This window comes from Hippocampus guttulatus, chromosome 7 (genome assembly GCF_054856545.1).
Source record: "Hippocampus guttulatus isolate MCC_2025c chromosome 7, RoL_Hgut_1.0, whole genome shotgun sequence".
In the NCBI taxonomy this organism is placed as follows: domain Eukaryota; kingdom Metazoa; phylum Chordata; class Actinopteri; order Syngnathiformes; family Syngnathidae; genus Hippocampus; species Hippocampus guttulatus.
In genome coordinates this window covers 20360561-20380445 of record NC_141267.1, presented here as the reverse complement: position 1 = coordinate 20380445, position 19885 = coordinate 20360561, and the positions used below count along the sequence as shown (strand labels likewise).

The window sequence follows — 19885 nt, the reverse complement described above, 5'->3', positions numbered from 1 at the left end:
GTTGGCGTGATTTTAATCAATTACAGAGAGTGCGTTTTAAGGCAAAACTAAATACAGACAGTCGGCCACGCTTAAAAAAAAGAAAAGAAAATCATTGAAGAACCCTGCGCAACAATTAAGTGGCGTTCGATGGTGGTCTTTTGAGGTTCTTTGCAGCGACACATACCTGGCATACATGATCTGGAGGGCTGAGAGCACATGAGAGAGGGCTTGCTGCTTGGCAAGGTTGCCATCTAGACTGAGGAGAATCTTGGCCAACGACGGTCGATTGGGCTTCACGTTGCTCTGACCGATCATTTTGTTGCTGGCCGCTGACGGGTCGCTGTCTGACTGGACGCCTGCCGGGTTGTACCAAAAAAATAAAAAATAAAAAAACATCGCCAGCTGTTACTAAACTATTTAGTGCCCCCTGGTGGCGAGAAAATAATACTGCATTTGGAAGCGGGTAAACGGGTGAAAGCATTTCAAGCAGGGCTAATTCGAATTAATTTTAAATAAAATGAAAAAAATGAGAATAAATTACTTTTCAATTTATCCACAAATGATCTGGCTCCTTTGTTCACCCTAAAGATTCAATAGGGGCCATTGAGCCCAAACGTTTGACCACTGCAGATGTACAGCATGGAGCCTCACCGAGATAAGACGCCCCCAGCGAGTCCCTGGCAGTCTGGAAAAGGACCGGCTCGTGCACGGAGGGCGTAGTCACATCAACGGTGGTCCAGGCCACGCTGTGCGAGGAGCCGCAGGCCACCCTGGTGATCTTCTGGCCCTCCAGACCTTGCACCAGAGTGGGCTTCCGATTGACGGTGGTGGTGCCGTTGCCCTGCTGCCCGTGGTCGTTGTCGCCCCACGCGTATACCTAATCCGTCAGCACGCGAGAAAATTGTGGATGTCAAACCTGCATTTTTTTTTTCCCCTTCAGATGTTCTTCAAATTTTCAGGCCAGTCCAGAAAACAATTATTCATTGCATATTTTTACATCTACTTTGTTTTGTACAAAGTGAAGCTCTGTTTGTGTCCTCCTCATAATAAACAGTGAGCTGCCACTCGGTCACAAACATCCAATTGTTTGTTGTGTATTTTTATATAGAGCTTGTTTGTATTCAGTGACGCCGCGTTTGTGTCTTCTAACCTGGCTGCCCCCGTTCCGCTCAAATTTATCATTGTGCTGTCTGGTCATCAAAAACATGCAATTGTGCACACAGAACTCCTGTGTTTTTACAAAGGGATGCTGCATTTCTCATGCTTGCACTAAACATCGGTGTCGGTTCGTGATCACAAATGCCACAGCACCATACAAACCTGTCCAGAATCGGTAACCGCCAAACAATGCAAGGCTCCCACTGCGACATGGACAATCTTTTTGCCTCTCAGCCCCTCTACCATTTGGGGCTTCCGCACATGGACATCAGTTCCGTGGCCCAGTCGGAAGTAGTCCCCTTTGCCCCTGTGCGTGCGGATGGAAGTACAAAGCGGTTCAAAACCAGGACCCGTAATGAGTTACGCATCATGTGACGGGTCCACATTACCAAGTCCACACCACGCCCGATTTGGTGAGAGCCAAGGAGAACTGAGCGCCGCATTCAATCTGGCAGACGCCTTGCCCGTTTAATCTTTCAATGTTCTGGGGAATGTTGCATCCTTCGCTCCCGCCGCGACCGAGTTTTCCGAAGTCCCCGTCGCCCCACGAGAACACCAATCCTGTCGAGGAAAGCAGATTTTAGCCTGCTGCACGTCCATTTTAAATAACTGCTACTTTCCCAAGCACAATGAAAACATACTCCGGTCAACTGATTTAAAAAATTAATAAAACAATAGTGTGTCGTCCTCTGACAAAGACATTCCAGTGTAGTCTATTCTTGAATAAACTACAATATCTTTATTAGTGAGCGCTATTTCGTTTGAGACATTTAAAGGCGCTCCTCTGGCGAATGAATATGATCAAGTCTGGGAATCTCAAACAGAACAAGGCTAAACTGATTTTCATCGTCTCTTGAACAATGACAAATCATAAGATATTCGATCCTTGAGGAATACCTTCATCAGTGAGAGCTAACGTTTGAGCATCCCTGCTACCACAGGCCACCTGGATCACACGGTGTCCCAGAATCACTTTCACCTGGGTGCCACAAAAAAAAAAAAAACACCAAATGACACGATAATTCATGTGCGACTGAAGCCGAAACGCCAAATTAAGCGTACAAGTTTCGGTCTCAGCTGTGTCGTGTTGTCGCCGTGTCCCAGGCGGCCATATTCCCCCAGCCCCCAGCTGTAAAGCTCCCCGGAGGAGGTGATTGCGGCGCTGTGGGAGCTGCCGCAGGCGATGTCCCGAATGCGCTTGGTCTTCAGAGCCTCGATCAGCCGAGGCTTGTCGCAGTTCCTGAGATGGAAAGAAAGAAAAAAAAAATCAAAAATGTGCTAAAGACCACAACTTTCACACACAAATGCACCGACCGGTATTTGTAAAAAAGAAAGCAGACTTACATTCTGCTGAAGTGGCCCAGCTTCCCGTCATCGCCTTCTCCCCAGGAGAACACCTTGCCGTCCACGGTGAGCGCCATGGCGTGCCGTCCGCCCGAATGCACCGCCACCTTCTTCACGACGTAGTTGCTGAGGGCGCCGATCTGCCGCGGGATCGGGATGGTGCCGCTCGACATGCCGAGGCCCAACCTGCCGTTGGTGGCCTCGCCGCACGCGTAGATCTTTCCTTCCACCGTGACTGCACCGAATTATATTAGCTCAGAGTGGTAAGATAAATAGGACGCATTACGTCACCTACCTGCAAAGAGACTTTTGGAACCGCCGGCAACTTGAACCACGTTAAGTGCCGAGAGGGTTTCGGAGAAAGAGGGCACCTTGATCTGCAAAGAGAGAAACACCAGACCCGGATGATGATGATGCATATTCCCGATCGAGACATATATCAGATGCTACAAAAAATATGTATCTATTTTGTTCGGTATCTGTGCAGCCTAGTACCATATGGCCCACGGCATAGCAGAACGAGGATCTGTAGTTGGAGGATTAGTGCCTGAGATGTTACTTTACAATTAGAATTTTGCAGAGCGCACCTTGGATCCCTTGAGTCCACCCAGCTGGTCCTTGTCATTCAGCCCCCAAACAAACACTTTAGTCCTGATGGTGGCTGACGACTCCAGCCCTGAAGATTTCTTGCGAGAAAGACTAAAGCAAAGAGGTCACAAGTTTTTAATGCAAAAACTACGCTTACGACCAAAATACGAGTTGGACGCACCTTCCAGTAGCAGTTTTGTCATCTTCCTCTTCCTCGTTGTCTGACGCCAGGAAAGGGACGGTGGCCAGGTCCTCATCTTCTGCTCGGATGCGTCCCACAAGGGCGAGACCGTGAATCTTGCAGTCTATTCCGGAGCTGCGACACTGCTTGATGGCAACTTCGATGTATCTGTGATACTGAGAGGAAGCGTCACATAAGTATGAATTGGAACAGAAAACAAAATACCGTCAATCACCAATACATCGCAATTTATCGTTGGCAAGCTTTTATTTCTTTTTTTTGTGTGTGTGTGTGTGGTTTTTCTCCCGAATGTATCCCCTCCCCAAGATAAACAGCGGCTCCTTTTAAATGGCTGCAATCCAACCAACCTCAGTGCAATCATTGAGCAGCAGGACGGTGGTGTCTGTGGGGTTGATGTTAATGCTCTTTAGCTCCGTTAAGTTGTTCAGTGAGCTGCCACCTGCAAATCACAAAACGGGTCTCTTTTCAAAATGTCATGTTTAATTGTAGGAATACATGATATCGATCCACACATTTTTCACATTTCAAAAGGTCATTTTTACCCGATACCACCACCAGGGAGGGCATGTAGCTGCTGTCTGCTGGGTCCACTACCATCTTGAGCCGATGCACGAGGACGTCTGGGAAGAGCTCCATACGAATCCAATGCTGCAAGACAAAGTCGCATAGTCAACGGCAATGGGTGCCTGGGTGGCGGGGGGGGGGGTGTCTATCAGGGTTGAAAACACCCCTTGCGGGGGCAAGAATGTTAAACGTTAGTAACGGTATATCGTCTTACCTTCCCCTGCGAGCCGGACGACTGCCAGCACTGGTCACCAGCTTCGATGAGGCGCGCTGCCTGGTTGACGGACGACGACACATTGAGGCTCTTGACGGCGCGCGACCAATCGTCAATGAGCATGCCGCGCTGGCTGCCGTGGTGCTTCTTCAGCTGCTTCCCCGAGCGGCCGCTGAAGGCCGGTGATTGGCCTGGTGAAAATCATCAGATGGAGGGATGATGTGATATGTGCAAAGAAATTTCATTTAAAGTGAAGGTACCACTTTATGATGACCAATTATTTGAAAGGCTGTTATGCATTTCAGTTCTTTCAAAATAAAATGAATAAATAAAGAGAGAAAGTTTGAAAAACATTTTTGGCTTAGGGTTAGGATTTTAAATGATGACCCAAATGTTGTTTTTTCCACTTTACTCAAGCAAAAAAACAAAAACAAACAACCCCAAAAAAACACCCCAAGGTATTTGTGCTTGCGCGTTTGACTAACCAGGCTCATTGATTCTGCCGAAGGAATGGCGGATGTTGTGCTTGCGTGTTTTGAAACAGTTTTCGCAGAAGTCAAAGTCATCGCAGATTCTGCATTTGAACCGGGCGCCGTTGATCGGGAACATCTGGCAGCCGTCGCACCTGCGATGAGAAAAGAGAGCAGACATTTGAGATGTGAGATTCACATTTTCTGCCTCGAAAGGATCGAAAATGACGTCTTAGATGGAGTCGTTTTAGAAGGGTCACAATTTAATGTCGCCCAATAATCTAGGATGCCAGCTTCTGACTGGGGCTCATTTTCTCAAAGCTCGTGCAGTTCTTCAGCATGGAAAAAAGGTTACACAATGGCCTTTCAATTCTGCGTATAATTAATTTTAAATGAGTTTAAAATGTGTGGCAGGTGTAAAAAAAAAAATAAAATCAAAATTCGACTTGATAAACGGAGTTTCTGTTGTATCCCAACCTGACTCCAGGGTGGACGCTGGGCACCAGTTCCATCTCGGATAGCAAGCCAGTCCAGTGCGACTGCTGAGGGAAGTCCACAATCACGTCCTTCCCGTTGGCACTGAAAGCTGAATCAGAGCCACAAACGTGTTCCATTACGGCCATTCGTCTTTTGTTACAAATCCCCATTCTTCAAAATTGAAACGTGGCCTTACCTTTGACGACGCCGACGCTCCTGTGGGTTACGGACCCCCATTTGTACTTTGGCGTGGTGACTGAAGGCTTAACCCTTACTTTGTCACTGATCTTTATATGTGAGGGAGAACTCTGTGGCGGGAACCCTGGAGGTGTTGACAGAGACGATCCAAGCAAATCATTCAAGCCAGCTAACTTGAATCAGTGAAACGCAGCGTCTCGTGTTTGCGGTGAGTCCACAAACTCAATTTGGTGAACCGAATATAAGTGAATCATTTGACTCACTCGTGTTGCTGGTAAATCTGCAAATTTGATTTCATGAACGGACACAAACGTATAACAGTGAACGGACATAAATAAGAACAACTAATTCAGCTGCGTTCTCAGTACGTCCGTGAACACTCGTCAACGAAGCAAAGCAGCTCACCAAGCAGCTCAATGTGGATGTAGCGGACCCAGTAGGTTCCGCCTTTTTGCTGCCAGTCAGACTGCACGTTTAAATCGTGGAGGCCGTCGCGATCCAGCTTGATGACTTTGCCCACGTCGCCGTCGTAGACTTCCTCGTACGTTCGGCAGCACTTGACCATCATGCCCACCTGAAGGGAAACGCTCACATCATCCACTGTTCGCGATATCGCGGTCGGAAATCATCCCATTACCTGAATATTCTCTCGGACGTAAACGGCGTAGTCGTCGTTGCTCTGGAAATCCGATCGCTTCTTAAACATCTGGCTTTCTGTCACCACTACACCCGGAGGCTGTGAGGGGAACAGGTAAGACGTAGTGATTTGTCCATTTTAAGGACTGGTTGTTTTCATGGAGTCATGGAACTTGAATTAGTGAACCTATTAACTGAATTAGCATTAAAAAAAAAAATAATAATAATGTTTTATTTTTGTTTATTATTATTATTTTATTTCAGTATTTTTCTTCTCATATGGCACAGTGTTCAGGACGTTGCATATGTGGGAGTGCAGGAGTTGTAACACGTTTCACCGGGACGTTTATGTGATGTATGTTCTATTTTGACGCCCAGAACTGATGATGTTCTATGTATTTAAACACGTGACCATGTTTTTCTTTTTTCTAACTGTTTAAAAAATTCAATCAAAAGTTTAATAACAAAAAAAAAAAAAAAAATCAATCAAATAGTTTTGGAAGTGAAGTGATGGCGTACCACAGCAAACACAGGCTCGGCCTCCTCCAGCTCCTCCAACACTTCCTCGTCGGAATCTTCGTCCGACACGGTGTCAGCGTCCGATACCTCCGAGGTGTGAATGTCAGGATGGTCCAGCAACCAGCCCACCAGAGGCTCGACACCTGAGGAGAAGGGGAGATTCAAATGAGCCTGTAGCATTTAGGGCTGTGACCCCCCCGCCCCAAAAAAAAAATCACAAACATTTCAAGCAGGCACGGATGGCGCCGGCGGTAAACCAGAGGTGCTCCTAACCGTTTCTGGTCGAGTCTGCCAATTCGGACAGTAAAATGATCCAACCGACAACATGGGCCAGTCCTTACCTGGTACACCCGAGGCGCTGCTCGTGGTTCCTGACAACGACTTCAATGCGAACTCGATGTTCTTCCGCGGGAAGCCCATCTCCATCAGCTGCAGGACGATGGGGAGAGGTGGAACCGGCGAGGTCTTGTGCTTCTTCTGCTTGGGCGGCCGGACGTGCTGCTGCACGGTGACGGGCGTGGTGGCCTCGCTGGAGCTGCTCTCTTCAAACAGTGGAGAGGACGGGTGGGCCGACTCCACGGCCAAGTACTGACACACGGCCAGGGCTGCGGCCTACGAGGCAACGCAACGGTCAACACCGGTGGTGGGAAGGAACAAAATTTAAAGACTTCCATCTCACCTCCATCTCCCGCCGGTCAAAAATAGCTTTGATGGGCGACGGTTGAGTGGCGGCGGATATGAGCTGCTGCAGGAGGATCATGGGAGGAAGAGGGCCCTCGGGGGAAAGTTCTCCAACGTCGGGAGACGACGCAACCGCATCCTCTGATGAACAAGAGTTTCATATAGAAAAATCTTTCACAGCCCATTTCGGGATGCTTTGATTTTAAAGGCCTCCTTTTGCTTGTATGTGGAAGAGGCGGCGGCAAATGTGTAATTATATTATTTAATTGTATTTTTACTTTTTATTTATTACTTTCTACTTTCATGACGTGTGACATTACATCCAACCGTTTTACTTTTCAATGTTTGATAACCAATTTTATTCCCAGTATTTAAATCTTCCATTTTAAATGATTGTGCAGCGGTTGACTCATTCGGATGTCCGCCTCACAGCGCGGAGATCGTGAGTTCGAATCCTTCCCGTGTGGAGTTTGCATGTTCTCCGCGTGCTCGTTTGTAATAAGCACGTTGAACTTTCTGCCATTGTGTAAACTGCACCCGGAATATACATTGTTTTTAGCAAATACATTTTTTTCTATCCCGAAACTTAAAATGCAAATTTTCATTAAACCGGGGAGGGCAATGTTACGATGCCAGCGTCTCTCTTACCGCTGTGGTTGGGTCCGATGTCCACCACGGCTGGCTGAGAGAGGATCTGACGCAGTTTGTCCTGATGCGAGAGGAGCGCTCGTGCGGCCTTGAGGATGTACAGCCTCAGTTGCTGCCAGCGCAGCAAGTGGATGTCCACCTGGTCCGCTGAATCACACCACACAGAATTTTTCATCATGCTGGTGTAAACGATGGACGTCGCAACGTATAGCTAAAAGATTTTTGTCACGGTAAAATAGTCTCTCAAAAAAGTGGGCTAATTTCAGACGCACCTGTAAGGCCTCGACTGAGGCACTTCTTCATGCGCTGTTTCTCCAGTTTGCTTCCAGCCAGGCTCACCAGCTGAGCCCAGACTGCCAGCATGGGCTCTGAGAACGGCAGGTTCTGCACGCTGAAGGATACCGCGGGACACTAGGAAACATTCAAATCAAAAAAGGAATTTTAAACTTCAGTCAAAAGACGGACCGTGGCTTATTGTGGAGCACTGAGAGAACATTGACGTCTCCCGTACCGGTTTGAGGTGACTGAGGAGGCACACTCGGCTGTTGCGCATTTCATGAAACTGCGCGGTGATGCGTCCTTTTGGCGTGATGCGGGTGACCGTGCCTTCGCCGTATTCCTCGTGGACCACCTGGCCGCCGAGACGCAGGCGGCCGTCAATTCCTCCAATCACGGCCAGTACTGCCATGAGGCTGCCGACCCTGGGACCCTCGGCATCTGGGAAATACTCCTCCAGGAAACTCTGAATTTAGGAGGCGGAAAATGTGCGAGACAGAATTAAAATAGCACCCAGTAAAGCAGTTTTTTGTGCCAAGGCACATCTGTGATCCAGCACAGCAAAATGAGTCAAGCAAAATGACCGATAATTTAGAAATGAGGCATAATTTTTTTTTGGGGGGGGGGGCATAAAAGGGGGAAAAGAAAAAAGAAAAAAAAAGGAGAATGAACCCAGCTTTCCAATCTGTATCTGACCTTACTCATTATATTAGTGCCGTGGATTACAGTCAAATGTTATGGTTGTAATTCAAATCCACAAAGCAATATTATTTTTATTCGGCAAGACATTGGCCTGTTATAAAAAATAAAATAAATAAAAAAACATAGAAGAGATACCGGTAATTAAACCTTTACGTCAAGATGTCACTTTTCATGAAATAATTATCTTACTTAATTAATTCACCCACAAATTTAGTTTTACTGTGTGTGAAATTTGAGCCTGTTTAGTTGAAGATAAAGCTATTTTTATGTCTGAATGGCGACACACGGGTTTATTGTACCTTTTGCCATCTGGTATCAAGAGCACTGTGTTGCTCGCATAGTTAGATGAACATTATTCTAGCAAATAATAATATCGTACCGCTTCCGACTGGCAGCTGGTCATGACATCTCCGATGGAACTCAGCTGAGCGTTGATGTACTCATTGATGAGCCCGTTCCACTGGGTAAGTGAGTGCAGGGTACGCAAGACTCCCACGATCTCCTCGGCCAGCGTGCTGCTGTGAGTGGCTGTCAGGGAGGCTTGAGGACGGGACTTCCTGCGTCGCAGAGAACCCTCTGCCAAGAAGATGGAAGAACTTTAAAACATAAAGAAAGAATAGCCCACGCGTGTGCCCTGGTGTCCACTTGGAAAATTGCACACCTCTGAGCAGGGGCAGGTCCGAGGAGCAGGTGCTCAGTAAGCTTCCCAAGAAGCCAAACAGCTTCTCCACAAGGAACCTCATGTCTGGCAAGCGCTCCAGCTTGTCCCAAGAAGGCAGCACGGCTTGCAGGAGACGCAGAGCGAGGATCTGTAAAGGCACACAAGTTTTGAATACACAATACAGTCTTGCTATTCGCAAGTCGTGGGGACCAGGCTGGCCCATGAAAAGTGAAAACCCGATTATTAATTAACGGCCATTGGAATTAATTGGGTCGGACTGGGGCATTTTTTCCCCAAACCTCAGAAAATTCTTTTTTAAACACTCATAAATATACAAATACTGTGTATGCTTTCCACAAAATATGTCAGTTATAGTGTCGTATAGTTTTTAAAAATGTAAAACAAATTTAACAAATTCCGCGGTGCTTGACTGTAATAATAATAATAATAATACATTTTATTTATAAGCGCCTTTCAAGACACCCAAGGACACTTTACAATAACAAAAAACACCAAACAACACGGGTAGCACCAAAACAAAAGTGTCAACAAAGGTCCAGAGGAACATATGACTAAATTAAGACAAGAATAAGGGCAAAAATGAAAAAGGAAGAAGCCGATGAAAAAGCAAGAAGAAAATTAAAGAAGAAAAGGCAAAGGCAGCTATTTAAAGGATGACAAAGTACAGTCATAAGAAGACAAAGACATTCTGGTGTGGAATATGAGGATGGCGCCCTCTTGCGGATAATGATAATACCTGGACATCATGTTCACATTTATTTTAATTTAAAAACAATGTTTTATCGAAATACCCGATGGATTTTCCTGAAAATATTTGATAGCTAGAGCCTGACTGTGACTTGACTTGCCCAACACAAATTGACTCGTGTCATTTGCAACCTATTTGAGGCTTGCCCGTGTGAACTGATCCCGCTCTGCCACTCACCTGTCGCTGCAAGGTGACCGCGCTGAAGGACTGGTTGCCCTCCACGATATGGACGAGCAGGCCGATCCACGCAGAGGTGCTCAGTGTGCTGCACATTTGGGGCCTGAGTGCGATGCTGCGAATGAAGCCCAGCGTGCACCAGCTCCTGTGCTGCTCGCGGGATACCAGCCTATGCGCGTGGCAACCTGACGCAAACAACGAGATGCGGTGATCAGACGCAACCACACCATTTATTTTTTTCAAAAATATTGATGGGCAAAGGTTGAGCTACCCATCTTGTCATTAGCCGCGCTTTCCACCAAGATCCTGAGGAGCCCGCAAAGGGTGCGCGTGGCATCCGTTTGCAACACGTCGGCGTAGATCCCAGAGGACAGCGCTAAGGTCTTGAGCAGGTTGACAGTGCTGGTGAGCATCATGGCTGTTGGATGGCTGCTCTTTTCCACTAGCTCGCCTTCTGGAACAATGACAGCAGAGTTTTAAATATCGCCAGCATTATATTAGCTCACTCTTTGAAAATTAAGTGAATTGAAAAAAAAAAAAAGTCATAAAACATACACAGACGGCATTCGTTTTCTGACATAGTTTTCGCGCTTCCATACATTTAATTTAATATAAGGTGAGATGGCACTAGTTTTATTTTTCCGGCAAAGAACAGAAGACAGGTACTTCCCAAAAAAGTTAAAAGACGACGATGTGGGGGTTGAGCGTACAATCTTTGTAAAAGTCAAGCACTGTACTGACCCGCGTCATCTTCCGTGTCAGAGTCCTCAGCGGCCGGCTGGGCAGCGGGCGGCGGCTCGGCCAGTTTGAGGTCGTACTTGCCCTCCTTCCCCATCCGATAAGAGTTGGTGCTGCTCGTGTCCCACTGTACTCGGATCCAGCCATCCTCGCCAAGCTCGCCAATGACCCGGCCCAGACCTGGAGCTGGACCGTCCTGGACGCCGAAGAAAGACACACATTAGGAGCACACGGAGCCCACGGTGTTATCTACATCTGCATAAAGGAACAAAATGAACAAAATTCATGAAGTAATTACGCCCAAATCTCGTACCTGATCTCCCCATTTCCAGTCCACCCCCCTCATGACCCGTGTGCCTATTTTCATCATGGCTGCCAGCTCCGGCCCGGAGGCGGGAACGGGCACGGGGGCCGCCTCCTTCCGGGATTCTTCCAGCACGGTGGCCGAGCCGCCGAGCGGCGACAAACTCAAGTCCTCATCGCTGCTGTCGGTGCTGGGTCCTGGTGGACAGATTGTGATCATCAAAAATTTAGAGAAGAGATTTTATTCTGAAATTTGTTGCATTATTGTTAGCCACTCTAACATGATGCACAGTTGGAAGGTTAACACTGGGCTTAAATATAAGACACAAAATTAGCCTTAGCCTACGTGCTCAAAGTCCCTGGATGGAGGACACCAACACGATCTACTCACCTATGAGCCTGAGGATGCTCTGCGTGAGGGCCAGTATGCCCGAGTTGAGCAGGAGGCTCAGGCTGTTGGCGCCGTGCTTGAGCGACAAAATGTGTATCATGGCCAGAAGGAAGCGGGCCTGCGGGATGGTGCCTAGGCTCGGTCCCGCCGGGTTCTCGTTGGTGATGGTTTGCAAGGGAACCGGCTGCACCCCTGCTTTTCGGAAAAATACAAGGTATTGCATCGTATGCTTCGATCTTGACTTTGGCCAATCAGATGCAATGCAGTATGGCGTGCTCACCGAGTTCTTTGAAGCGTGCGCTTGCTTCGAGGAGGATGTTGCGAACGTTGTGAATAGCCCAAGAGTACAACTTGCCAAAAGTCACCTCCAGCAGCATGCGATTGAAGGGAGGGATCAGGTCCACATCCTTCAAGCAATCGGAAAGAGGCTCCCTGAAGATCCAAAATACCTTTTTAGAATGTTTCCAAACCATCGACGGCGACGTGTAACGTCACGGTAAACTGCTCTATATACGCACACGGGCGCACACACGCAAGCGAGTCGGCAAATAAACAGCCAAACGTATCTTTTGAAGCACAGTTACCCGATGTTGGTTCCTTCCGGTATGACTCTCTGCCAACCACACAGCATGGCATACTGCACCGATGGCAGCAAAAAGCTCTTGGAGGCCAACTTCAACATGGTATCGATGCCCTCCAACCTCACCTCCGCCCTCTCCAGCTGTCAAAAAACAAACATTGATCTTGGTCTTCGCCTACACTCGGCAACTACGGAGACATTTTTGATCGGTCACCTGTTTGAGGAGACATTTCCTCATTTTCTCCACATCCAGGGGCTCCTCCTTCAGCGCAAACTCCACGATTTTAGCCATCAGGCTGGACTGGGGGGAGGCGCCGCCGTGCACGCTGTGCTTTAGCCAGCGGTACTTGTGAACATTGTCCACCGTGCTCAGAATGGGCTCCCACTTGTCCTGCTGTTGTGGAACAATACCATTGTGTCAGACTTTAGGAATAGGATGGGATGAGACAAAGTATTGATTAAAAAAGAAATGGACACGGTTATTCGGAGATGATTACATTTGATTCTATTAAATTTTTCAACTAAACATTTTTAAACGGAAAAGAACTAATTATTTAATACAACGGATTCATCAGAAGGAGAGATACATAAAAACGTAGATTCTTCAGCTTAATTCGTATTCCACTAATGCAATATTATAAATAAAAAAGTACCTTAGCAGTCTTGCTTGTGGGTGATTTCCGATCAGCTGCTGTTGGGCTGATGTTGACATTCACTTGTTCTTCGATGGTCCCTTCGTTCTCCAACTTTGGCTCTTCTACATCACTTGACTTTTTAGGTACTGGAAGAAAAAAAACATACCATTAAGAGCTTGGCAATTATGAACACAAGGTCATTGAGTGAATTAACAGTGCACCCATGGTCCTTATGAGTGTGTTCATTTAATAAGTCCGTTTCACCGTTTGTCCCGTTCAATAAACGGCTGAAGGCGCACCGCACCGTAAGCGTGGCTCTACCAGGTGGCAGATGGTAATTCAACAAATTTTGAAAAAATACAAGTGCCCCAATTTATTATATGTGGAGGTACAACTGAGTTTCATCACCACAACTACCTCTTTTCTTCCGTCGGTCTCTGATGAGCTTCTGAGCGATCCTGCGCCAACGCGGCTGAGAACTGAGTAGCTTCAGCTTGGATACGATGGACAAGTCGTTGCTCACCGCCGGACGCAGCTCGTTGAACAGGAAGCGCAGGCGCTCGATGACCGGGGCGCATACTTCCTTGTAGGAGCGGCCCTGCTCCTGATGGGTCTGAAGAAAACACAGCGTCCGACGCTTTCAGTAAATGGTCTGCACGTCTCCATGAGCAACATGGCTATAAATATGAAAAAGAAACCTAAAAAAAATTACATTCTGAAGAAAAATGATAAAACAATGCAGAGTTAAAAATATATTATTTTTTTTAAACATAAAAAAAACAAGTGGAAAATTTGTTGGGGGAAAAAAAAATCAGGAAAATGTAAAAACAAAATAAAAATACCCCCAGAATTTCACATCTGGAAAATGTGTTTATAAATGTGAAGATTTTATATATCTTTTTTTTTTTAAATATGAAAAAATGTAAACGCAGAATTCATGTTTAAAACTATAGGGAATTCATTTGAGAAAAAAAAGAAAATATATTTCTTAATACAAATAAATTACCTATGGATGGGAACATTTTCTAAAAATACAATCAGATTGTGTTTAACTTCAGACAACAATTTTTTTTTTTTTTTAATGAAGTCAATAAACACTCCTCCTCCATCACCCCTACCTTGATCAAAGAACACTTTGCCTGGTAGACCATACGGCACACGTCAATAACAGATTTAGGGAGGGACCTCTGCTTCCCTTGGTCCACCTCCAAGGCACATTGACTGACAAGCGAGAGCGCAACATGACCTGAGGAAAACAAAAATAGAAGACACTCTTAAAAAACAAAACAAAACAACAACAAAAAACATCCATTTGGCACAACGAGCAGTTTGGTGTCCTGTTGCTTGGTTACCAAGGTCCTGATGTTTGAGCAAGCAGCAGAGCAACAGGCGGCCAACTTCCTCCACGGGATGCTCAGGTGGGAAAGTGATGGGCGTGATAAGATGGTACTGCTTACAGCAACGCTCTATTTGGCATAGGAAGTCCTGCAGGGCAACAAAAAAAAAAAAAAGGACTTGCAGATCCCCACACATGATGCAACAGTTTCAGTCACTTGGCTTTACCTTCACAGTGTGGTCCTGAGTGTTGTTGTCGGCGATGGCCTGCAGGAAAGGCTGCGCGTCGTCGCTCAGGGTTATCCGGCGAGAGTACAGCTTGGCTTTATCTGGCGCGGTGGTCCCCAGTGAGCTGCAGTGGTCCTCGTCCTTCTCCTCGTTGTAATTGTAGTGGATTTGGCTGGTCTGCAAGCCGCCGGAGAAGATGGAGGACTGCAGCCAGGCTGGGAAAAGTGTCAGAAATCCAGCGGAGGGGGATTGGGGGGGGGGCAAAGTAGGGCTGGGTGATTTATTGCAATAAACTATTCATTGGGCGCACTTTTTTTCTTAGCAATTTCAGTAAAGGCAATATCTTACAAAAGGGGATGAAGATAAACAAGTGAACCTACTGGCACATTCGATCTCCATGGGTGACAGTGGGGTGCTCTTGGCCAGGAAGGATGCGTGGAGACCCAGCAGCAGGCCCAGATTTCTCTCAGTATCAATGAGAGGCGATGACAGACTGCTCAGGTCCGGAGTGGTGACCATCTCCTGGTTTGGCTGTAAATCGCAAACCACACTTTCAGTCATTTCAATCAATTTTTCAATGACAAGAGCCACCTTTCACATTAGAAATATCCTGAACCCCTAAATATTCACACTTCTCCGGATTTTTTTTTAATTTTTAAACCCTGTACTGGTATCCACTGTAAGACTCGCCTCTTAACTGTTTTTTGTGATCCGGCCAAAGTAATAATTACCATGACGTGGAATCTTGGTGGTGATGTTTAATTTACTAATAGTCTTTTTTTTTCAGCTGCATTTGAGATGTCCTGAATTCAATGTTTTTGTTTCTCTACTTAATACCATAAGCGTAAAGTCACATACAGTATGTGTAAAGTGACAGATCCCAGTGAAGTATTCAGTTTAAACGGAATATCAGTATGTGTTCAAATCTTATGATCATTTCCGTGGTTTGCTGCCATTTTGTAGCTTCTATAGGCAACTGCAAAACCTTTGGGGGTGGGGCCGTCAATTATTCACAGATTTTTGCTATATGCGGTAGAGCTCGTTCCCTATCCCAAATAAATAGTAGAGGTTCACTGTAAATACAACTAGAAATGATTAATCAGTAACTAAAAGTATGCTGGCATAGTAGATATACAGGACCTCCATATACTGGCCAACACAGAAGGCCTGCATTGACTCCTTGGTGTCCTCAAACTGCAGGGCAGCTTCCAGAGCAACTACCGGGTCTTCTCCCGCAAACTGGGCTGCAAGAGAGCAAACGCTTGAGCACACCCACTCCCCCTCAGATATGAAAAGATGTTTCAAATTAAAATGGATTACCAAGGACGCTGTTTCCTGTGAGCGACTGGCACTGAGCCTGAAAGTCCTTGATGTCGTACACCCGGCCGTTAATGACCGTCCAAAAGCCGCCATCTTTGTTGTGGTTCTCCAGGTCGGCTTTGCGGATGAGGGACACCTCTTCGTTGTTCTTGGAGCTTTGTCCTGTGAAGAACGAACCTGAACCACCACAAACAAAGTAAGGTCGCATTGATTCCACTGCTGTAGTACAGAAAACATGGGAAAAAAAGTACAGGTTACATGTATTTAATGTACAAAGAGCTTGACCTACCCATGATTCCAGGCCACGCCAAATCCTCATTGTCATCCTTCTCATGTCCGGGGGCCAGGTGGTTGAACCGGTCGAGATGCTCCAAGAGCCCGGCCAGGAGAGGGATGGAGCCCGTCTCCTGCATCAAGCCCGCATCGATGGTGAGCAGGAGGACGATGGACACCACCAACTCTGGCAGGAGCACACCTACACCAAGACCACAGACCGCACAATTCACGCTTTCGGTAAATCGACCAACCATGGTGCAGGCTCCTCACCCGTCAGATCTCCTTCAATGACGTGAGATGCTTCGGCAAAATGGCGGTGTCCGGTGGAGGCGATGCTGGTGGCTATGGGGAGGATGTCGCCGATGTGGGTGCAGAGCAAGGCGATGTACTTTTTTAGCAGCGAGCCGACACCCAGCAGCTCCCGATCTAATGGAGGGAAGTTGAAATCAAAGTTAAACGCTCGAGCAGTGGTCCTCATATTTGAGACCACCTACATAAATACTACATCATGACCAACATAAACATATTTAGTGCCATGGGTGTTTATGTTGTTCAACAGAATCCGGTCATTTACTACCACCGAAGCACATATTTGGCTAATATTAGATTCTGAGAGTATGATCAACGAGAGCAAAAATATTCCGGAAACACGGTATTACTGTTCCAGCTCTGATGTTTTTTTTTTTTTTTTAATGTTTTGGTAAGTAAAAACAGCATTTTGTCCATTGAGCACAATCTAATTATTCTGTAACTGCTCCCCACTCCCCTCTCTACTCAGCTTTGAAGGAGGGGGGAAAAAAAGCAGCTAGCCTCTCATATTAACTTCAAAAATGCAGCTCATTTGGTTCATCTCTGCAAGCAGCCAATTAGCAAAAGTCATCATCTGTGATTGGAATTTGAAATTGCAACATTATTAGTTAGGTCAGGCATTCATGAAAAACTAATTGGAGAATCCCGCACAGCGCGCGACAATTTAGTCGCATTTGGCCATGTCGCTCGGTGTACGCCGCGCTTAATATGAAGCGCCACTCACTGTATCCGTTGACATTGACTTCATCGTTGACGCCGAGATAGAGTTTGCTGACCAGCAGCCTTTGGAAGCGCAGCAGCAAGTCCAGAGACGCCGAGCGTTCCTTGCTGTCGTGCTCGGCCTCCAAATAGTTGGAGATGCGCAAGTGGGAAATGTCCTTCAGCCTGGCGATGGTCTGCGACGCGATATTCCTGCAACATGATCCGACACGTTAGTTATGTGTGTGAGCTTCGGACTCCTCTGCGACGAGTGATTTCAGTGACGAGTAAGGTCACACGATGAATTTAACCGGTGAAAAGGTACAATTGAACAAGAATACCGGTTAAAATGAAAATACAGATACCTTAGAAGTTGCTGCACAAGTTGCACCAGCGGCAGAATTTGCTTGCCGGCCGACTCGTAGATGCCGGTGTTGATGAGGTCTTTGTCCAGCATGGCGCGACAACGCTGCATGGTGGAAGCATTGGCTTCCTGTTCGTCTATCTCCTTCTCCTTTTGCGCCTCCTTCTTGGCCTCAATGTCCTGTCATAGAAGAGCCAAACAAAAATGGGTATTTTCTCACTCGCTATTTTGGATTGAAGCAGCCATTTCTTACCGAGAAGCGGCCGGTCAGAAGTTAGAAAAATTAGAACCCGAGACCACAAACAGACATGAAATTGGAAGGAAATCTCTACCATAACCGGACACACAAAGTCTCAAGAGTTAATGCTGAAATTAGACAGGAAATCAGCCGTGTTAGTTTGAAGCACTGATCTCCTGCCCAGAAGCTCCCACTGGAAAGCTAGCAAACGATAGCACCCCCGCAAAAGATTTTTCACCATTCAACCCAAAATTGGTGTATAGGTATCATGACAGGATGCATCAAAAAGTCTGAAGAAGCCATCCCTGAAACTGAGCAGGGAGTTAGCCATTTTGGTTTCAATCAGCCATTTCTCATACAAGGTCACGGTCATCTTTATTGTCAAATAATATGCTTTATGACAATACAGTAGTCCCCCTAGAAAAGTTGGAAAAATGTCTGATGGCAGTTTAACCGGTCAACATGAAATTTGGCATACACGTCTACATGAAAAAGTATCAATGAGCGATGCTTGAAAATAAACATGAAGTCGGCCATTTTGGCTCCAAGGAGCAATTTTTGGCAATAAACATTGCTTTGAGCCATTTTGGCTCAAAGCAGCCATTTGGGGCAAATTCCGGTGCTTGTACTACTTCTTATTGACCCAAATGAGACCAATTAGTTTAAGGTCTCCAACAATATAGGCGACACCAAACTGCAACTTATCATGATTGAAATGTTTTTTTTCCCATTAAATTCCCCAAAATTTAACCTCTTCGAGAAAAAAAAAATCATACTAAGTGTCTGCTTTGCCTCGACTAACTATTGGTGCTACTGCGCCTTCTCTGGAAACGACTTTCTTCAGGCTTCTGATCAGCTAAAAATGGCCTCAATGGTTCAGGTTCAAGGTCTGACCTGTATTTCGGCAGCGATGGCCGCCTTCAGCGCAGATTCCAAGCCGCCGTCGGCCATCAAGCTGCTGACCAATAAGTCGATCATAAAGCGACGGCCAGGGGTCACGCTCCTCTCATTTCCAGATGCTGCGGCACAAGAAAAGGTCATCACTTATTGGTTTCAATAACACTAATAGTGTTTAACTTTTGTTTATACTTGACTAAGGATTACCTAAAATGAGATGTGGATGTATATCAACAACTCAACAAATACTGGTCAGACTATTTTGTTTACGCTTACCTGTTTTGTTTGTAGAGGAAAACCTACTTCTTGCAAAGATTATGAAAACGGCGCTAGAATGTAAATGCAGTTATGCTCTTACCAGTATTGGGGAGTAACGAGGACAAGGCCCTCGCCCGCTCCTCGGCAGTGGGCAGCAGCACGGACCACCCGCTCTGCAGGACGGACTGAGCGGCGGCTTGCACCGTGTTGAGCACGCCGGCATTGCTAGCCAGCACAACCACAGTTTGCTTGAGATTATACAGCAGGGCGCTGCCGAGCCCCAAACCCAGCTCCTCCGGGTCCACCTGGTTGCTAATGGCGGCATGGAGCTGGAGCGACAAATATGAGGAGCTTCAACTTTCAGTCAGGGTCAATGTGGGTATGATCCTTCTTTCCATTTTCAATTGGTAGCCCGACATTAAAAAAAAAAAAAAAAAAAAAGAGGACAAAATATTGATTACCTGGAGCCTGAGCAAGTTGAGCGCGGCGACCACCATGCACTCCTTCTCCTGCGGGGGAGGCCAGTCCGAGCTGCCGTCCATGCCCTCGCTGACCTGGCGCAGAAGCAGGTCCAGCTGCTCGAAGGTCATGGAGCACACGTCCACCACGAAGGGGACGCGCTGGCCAACAGACCATTCGGAGCACGAGGACCACACAAAACTCTGGGGAACAGAGATTATTTTTTTTTAACCTTTTATGTAGTTTGACAATGAGAACCTTTATTAAGCCAGACGGGAACTCTTAAAGTGTAAAAAATAATAATAATAATAATGTTTTTGAGCGCGTCACCTGTCCCGGGCCGCAAGAGATTCCCACAATGTGTTTGGACTTGAGACCCGGCAGAGCTTTCGGGTGCTTCTTGTTGTAAAAGAGGGTGTCGAAGTGCTGCAGCTTGTCGTTGCTGCCCCAGCTGTGCACCTCGCCGTCGTCGGTCAGGACGAGGCAATGCGATGACCCCACGGCCACGTCCACCACTTTCTTCCCTGGATGCAATCACAACAAGCGGGTCGCTATCAGAACTGTTTTTCCATCTTTGATTTTATATTGG

At 46.6% G+C, this 19885-nt stretch overlaps 1 protein-coding gene across 2 annotated transcripts in view; it reads right to left on the bottom strand.

The window, feature by feature from the left end:
• herc2 (HECT and RLD domain containing E3 ubiquitin protein ligase 2) overlaps positions 1-19885 on the bottom strand; it is a 41002-nt gene that overhangs the window by 12567 nt on the left and 8550 nt on the right. Inside the window, exons 16-65 of one of the 2 annotated variants that reach the window (XM_086116536.1) lie at positions 19627-19820; positions 19299-19499; positions 18938-19166; positions 18577-18701; positions 17446-17624; positions 17106-17293; positions 16343-16498; positions 16086-16271; positions 15797-15973; positions 15617-15720; positions 14857-15007; positions 14477-14691; positions 14266-14398; positions 14032-14159; positions 13331-13526; positions 12932-13059; positions 12493-12672; positions 12283-12419; positions 11979-12130; positions 11699-11890; positions 11318-11505; positions 11008-11200; positions 10538-10720; positions 10267-10451; positions 9321-9468; positions 9039-9235; positions 8193-8423; positions 7954-8092; positions 7682-7828; positions 7032-7174; positions 6694-6964; positions 6353-6495; positions 5835-5933; positions 5603-5771; positions 5196-5321; positions 5000-5108; positions 4538-4677; positions 4053-4243; positions 3817-3922; positions 3622-3713; positions 3254-3429; positions 3072-3183; positions 2780-2861; positions 2485-2719; positions 2203-2380; positions 2038-2119; positions 1530-1701; positions 1303-1447; positions 634-859; positions 167-338 (exon numbers count right to left, since the gene is read on the bottom strand). In XM_086116536.1, coding sequence (XP_085972662.1) covers positions 167-338; positions 634-859; positions 1303-1447; positions 1530-1701; positions 2038-2119; positions 2203-2380; positions 2485-2719; positions 2780-2861; positions 3072-3183; positions 3254-3429; positions 3622-3713; positions 3817-3922; positions 4053-4243; positions 4538-4677; positions 5000-5108; positions 5196-5321; positions 5603-5771; positions 5835-5933; positions 6353-6495; positions 6694-6964; positions 7032-7174; positions 7682-7828; positions 7954-8092; positions 8193-8423; positions 9039-9235; positions 9321-9468; positions 10267-10451; positions 10538-10720; positions 11008-11200; positions 11318-11505; positions 11699-11890; positions 11979-12130; positions 12283-12419; positions 12493-12672; positions 12932-13059; positions 13331-13526; positions 14032-14159; positions 14266-14398; positions 14477-14691; positions 14857-15007; positions 15617-15720; positions 15797-15973; positions 16086-16271; positions 16343-16498; positions 17106-17293; positions 17446-17624; positions 18577-18701; positions 18938-19166; positions 19299-19499; positions 19627-19820 — 8131 coding nt within the window. The remainder of the gene's footprint in view (positions 1-166; positions 339-633; positions 860-1302; positions 1448-1529; positions 1702-2037; positions 2120-2202; positions 2381-2484; positions 2720-2779; positions 2862-3071; positions 3184-3253; positions 3430-3621; positions 3714-3816; positions 3923-4052; positions 4244-4537; positions 4678-4999; positions 5109-5195; positions 5322-5602; positions 5772-5834; positions 5934-6352; positions 6496-6693; positions 6965-7031; positions 7175-7681; positions 7829-7953; positions 8093-8192; positions 8424-9038; positions 9236-9320; positions 9469-10266; positions 10452-10537; positions 10721-11007; positions 11201-11317; positions 11506-11698; positions 11891-11978; positions 12131-12282; positions 12420-12492; positions 12673-12931; positions 13060-13330; positions 13527-14031; positions 14160-14265; positions 14399-14476; positions 14692-14856; positions 15008-15616; positions 15721-15796; positions 15974-16085; positions 16272-16342; positions 16499-17105; positions 17294-17445; positions 17625-18576; positions 18702-18937; positions 19167-19298; positions 19500-19626; positions 19821-19885) is intronic. The other variant, XM_086116537.1, reaches the window with a different exon arrangement.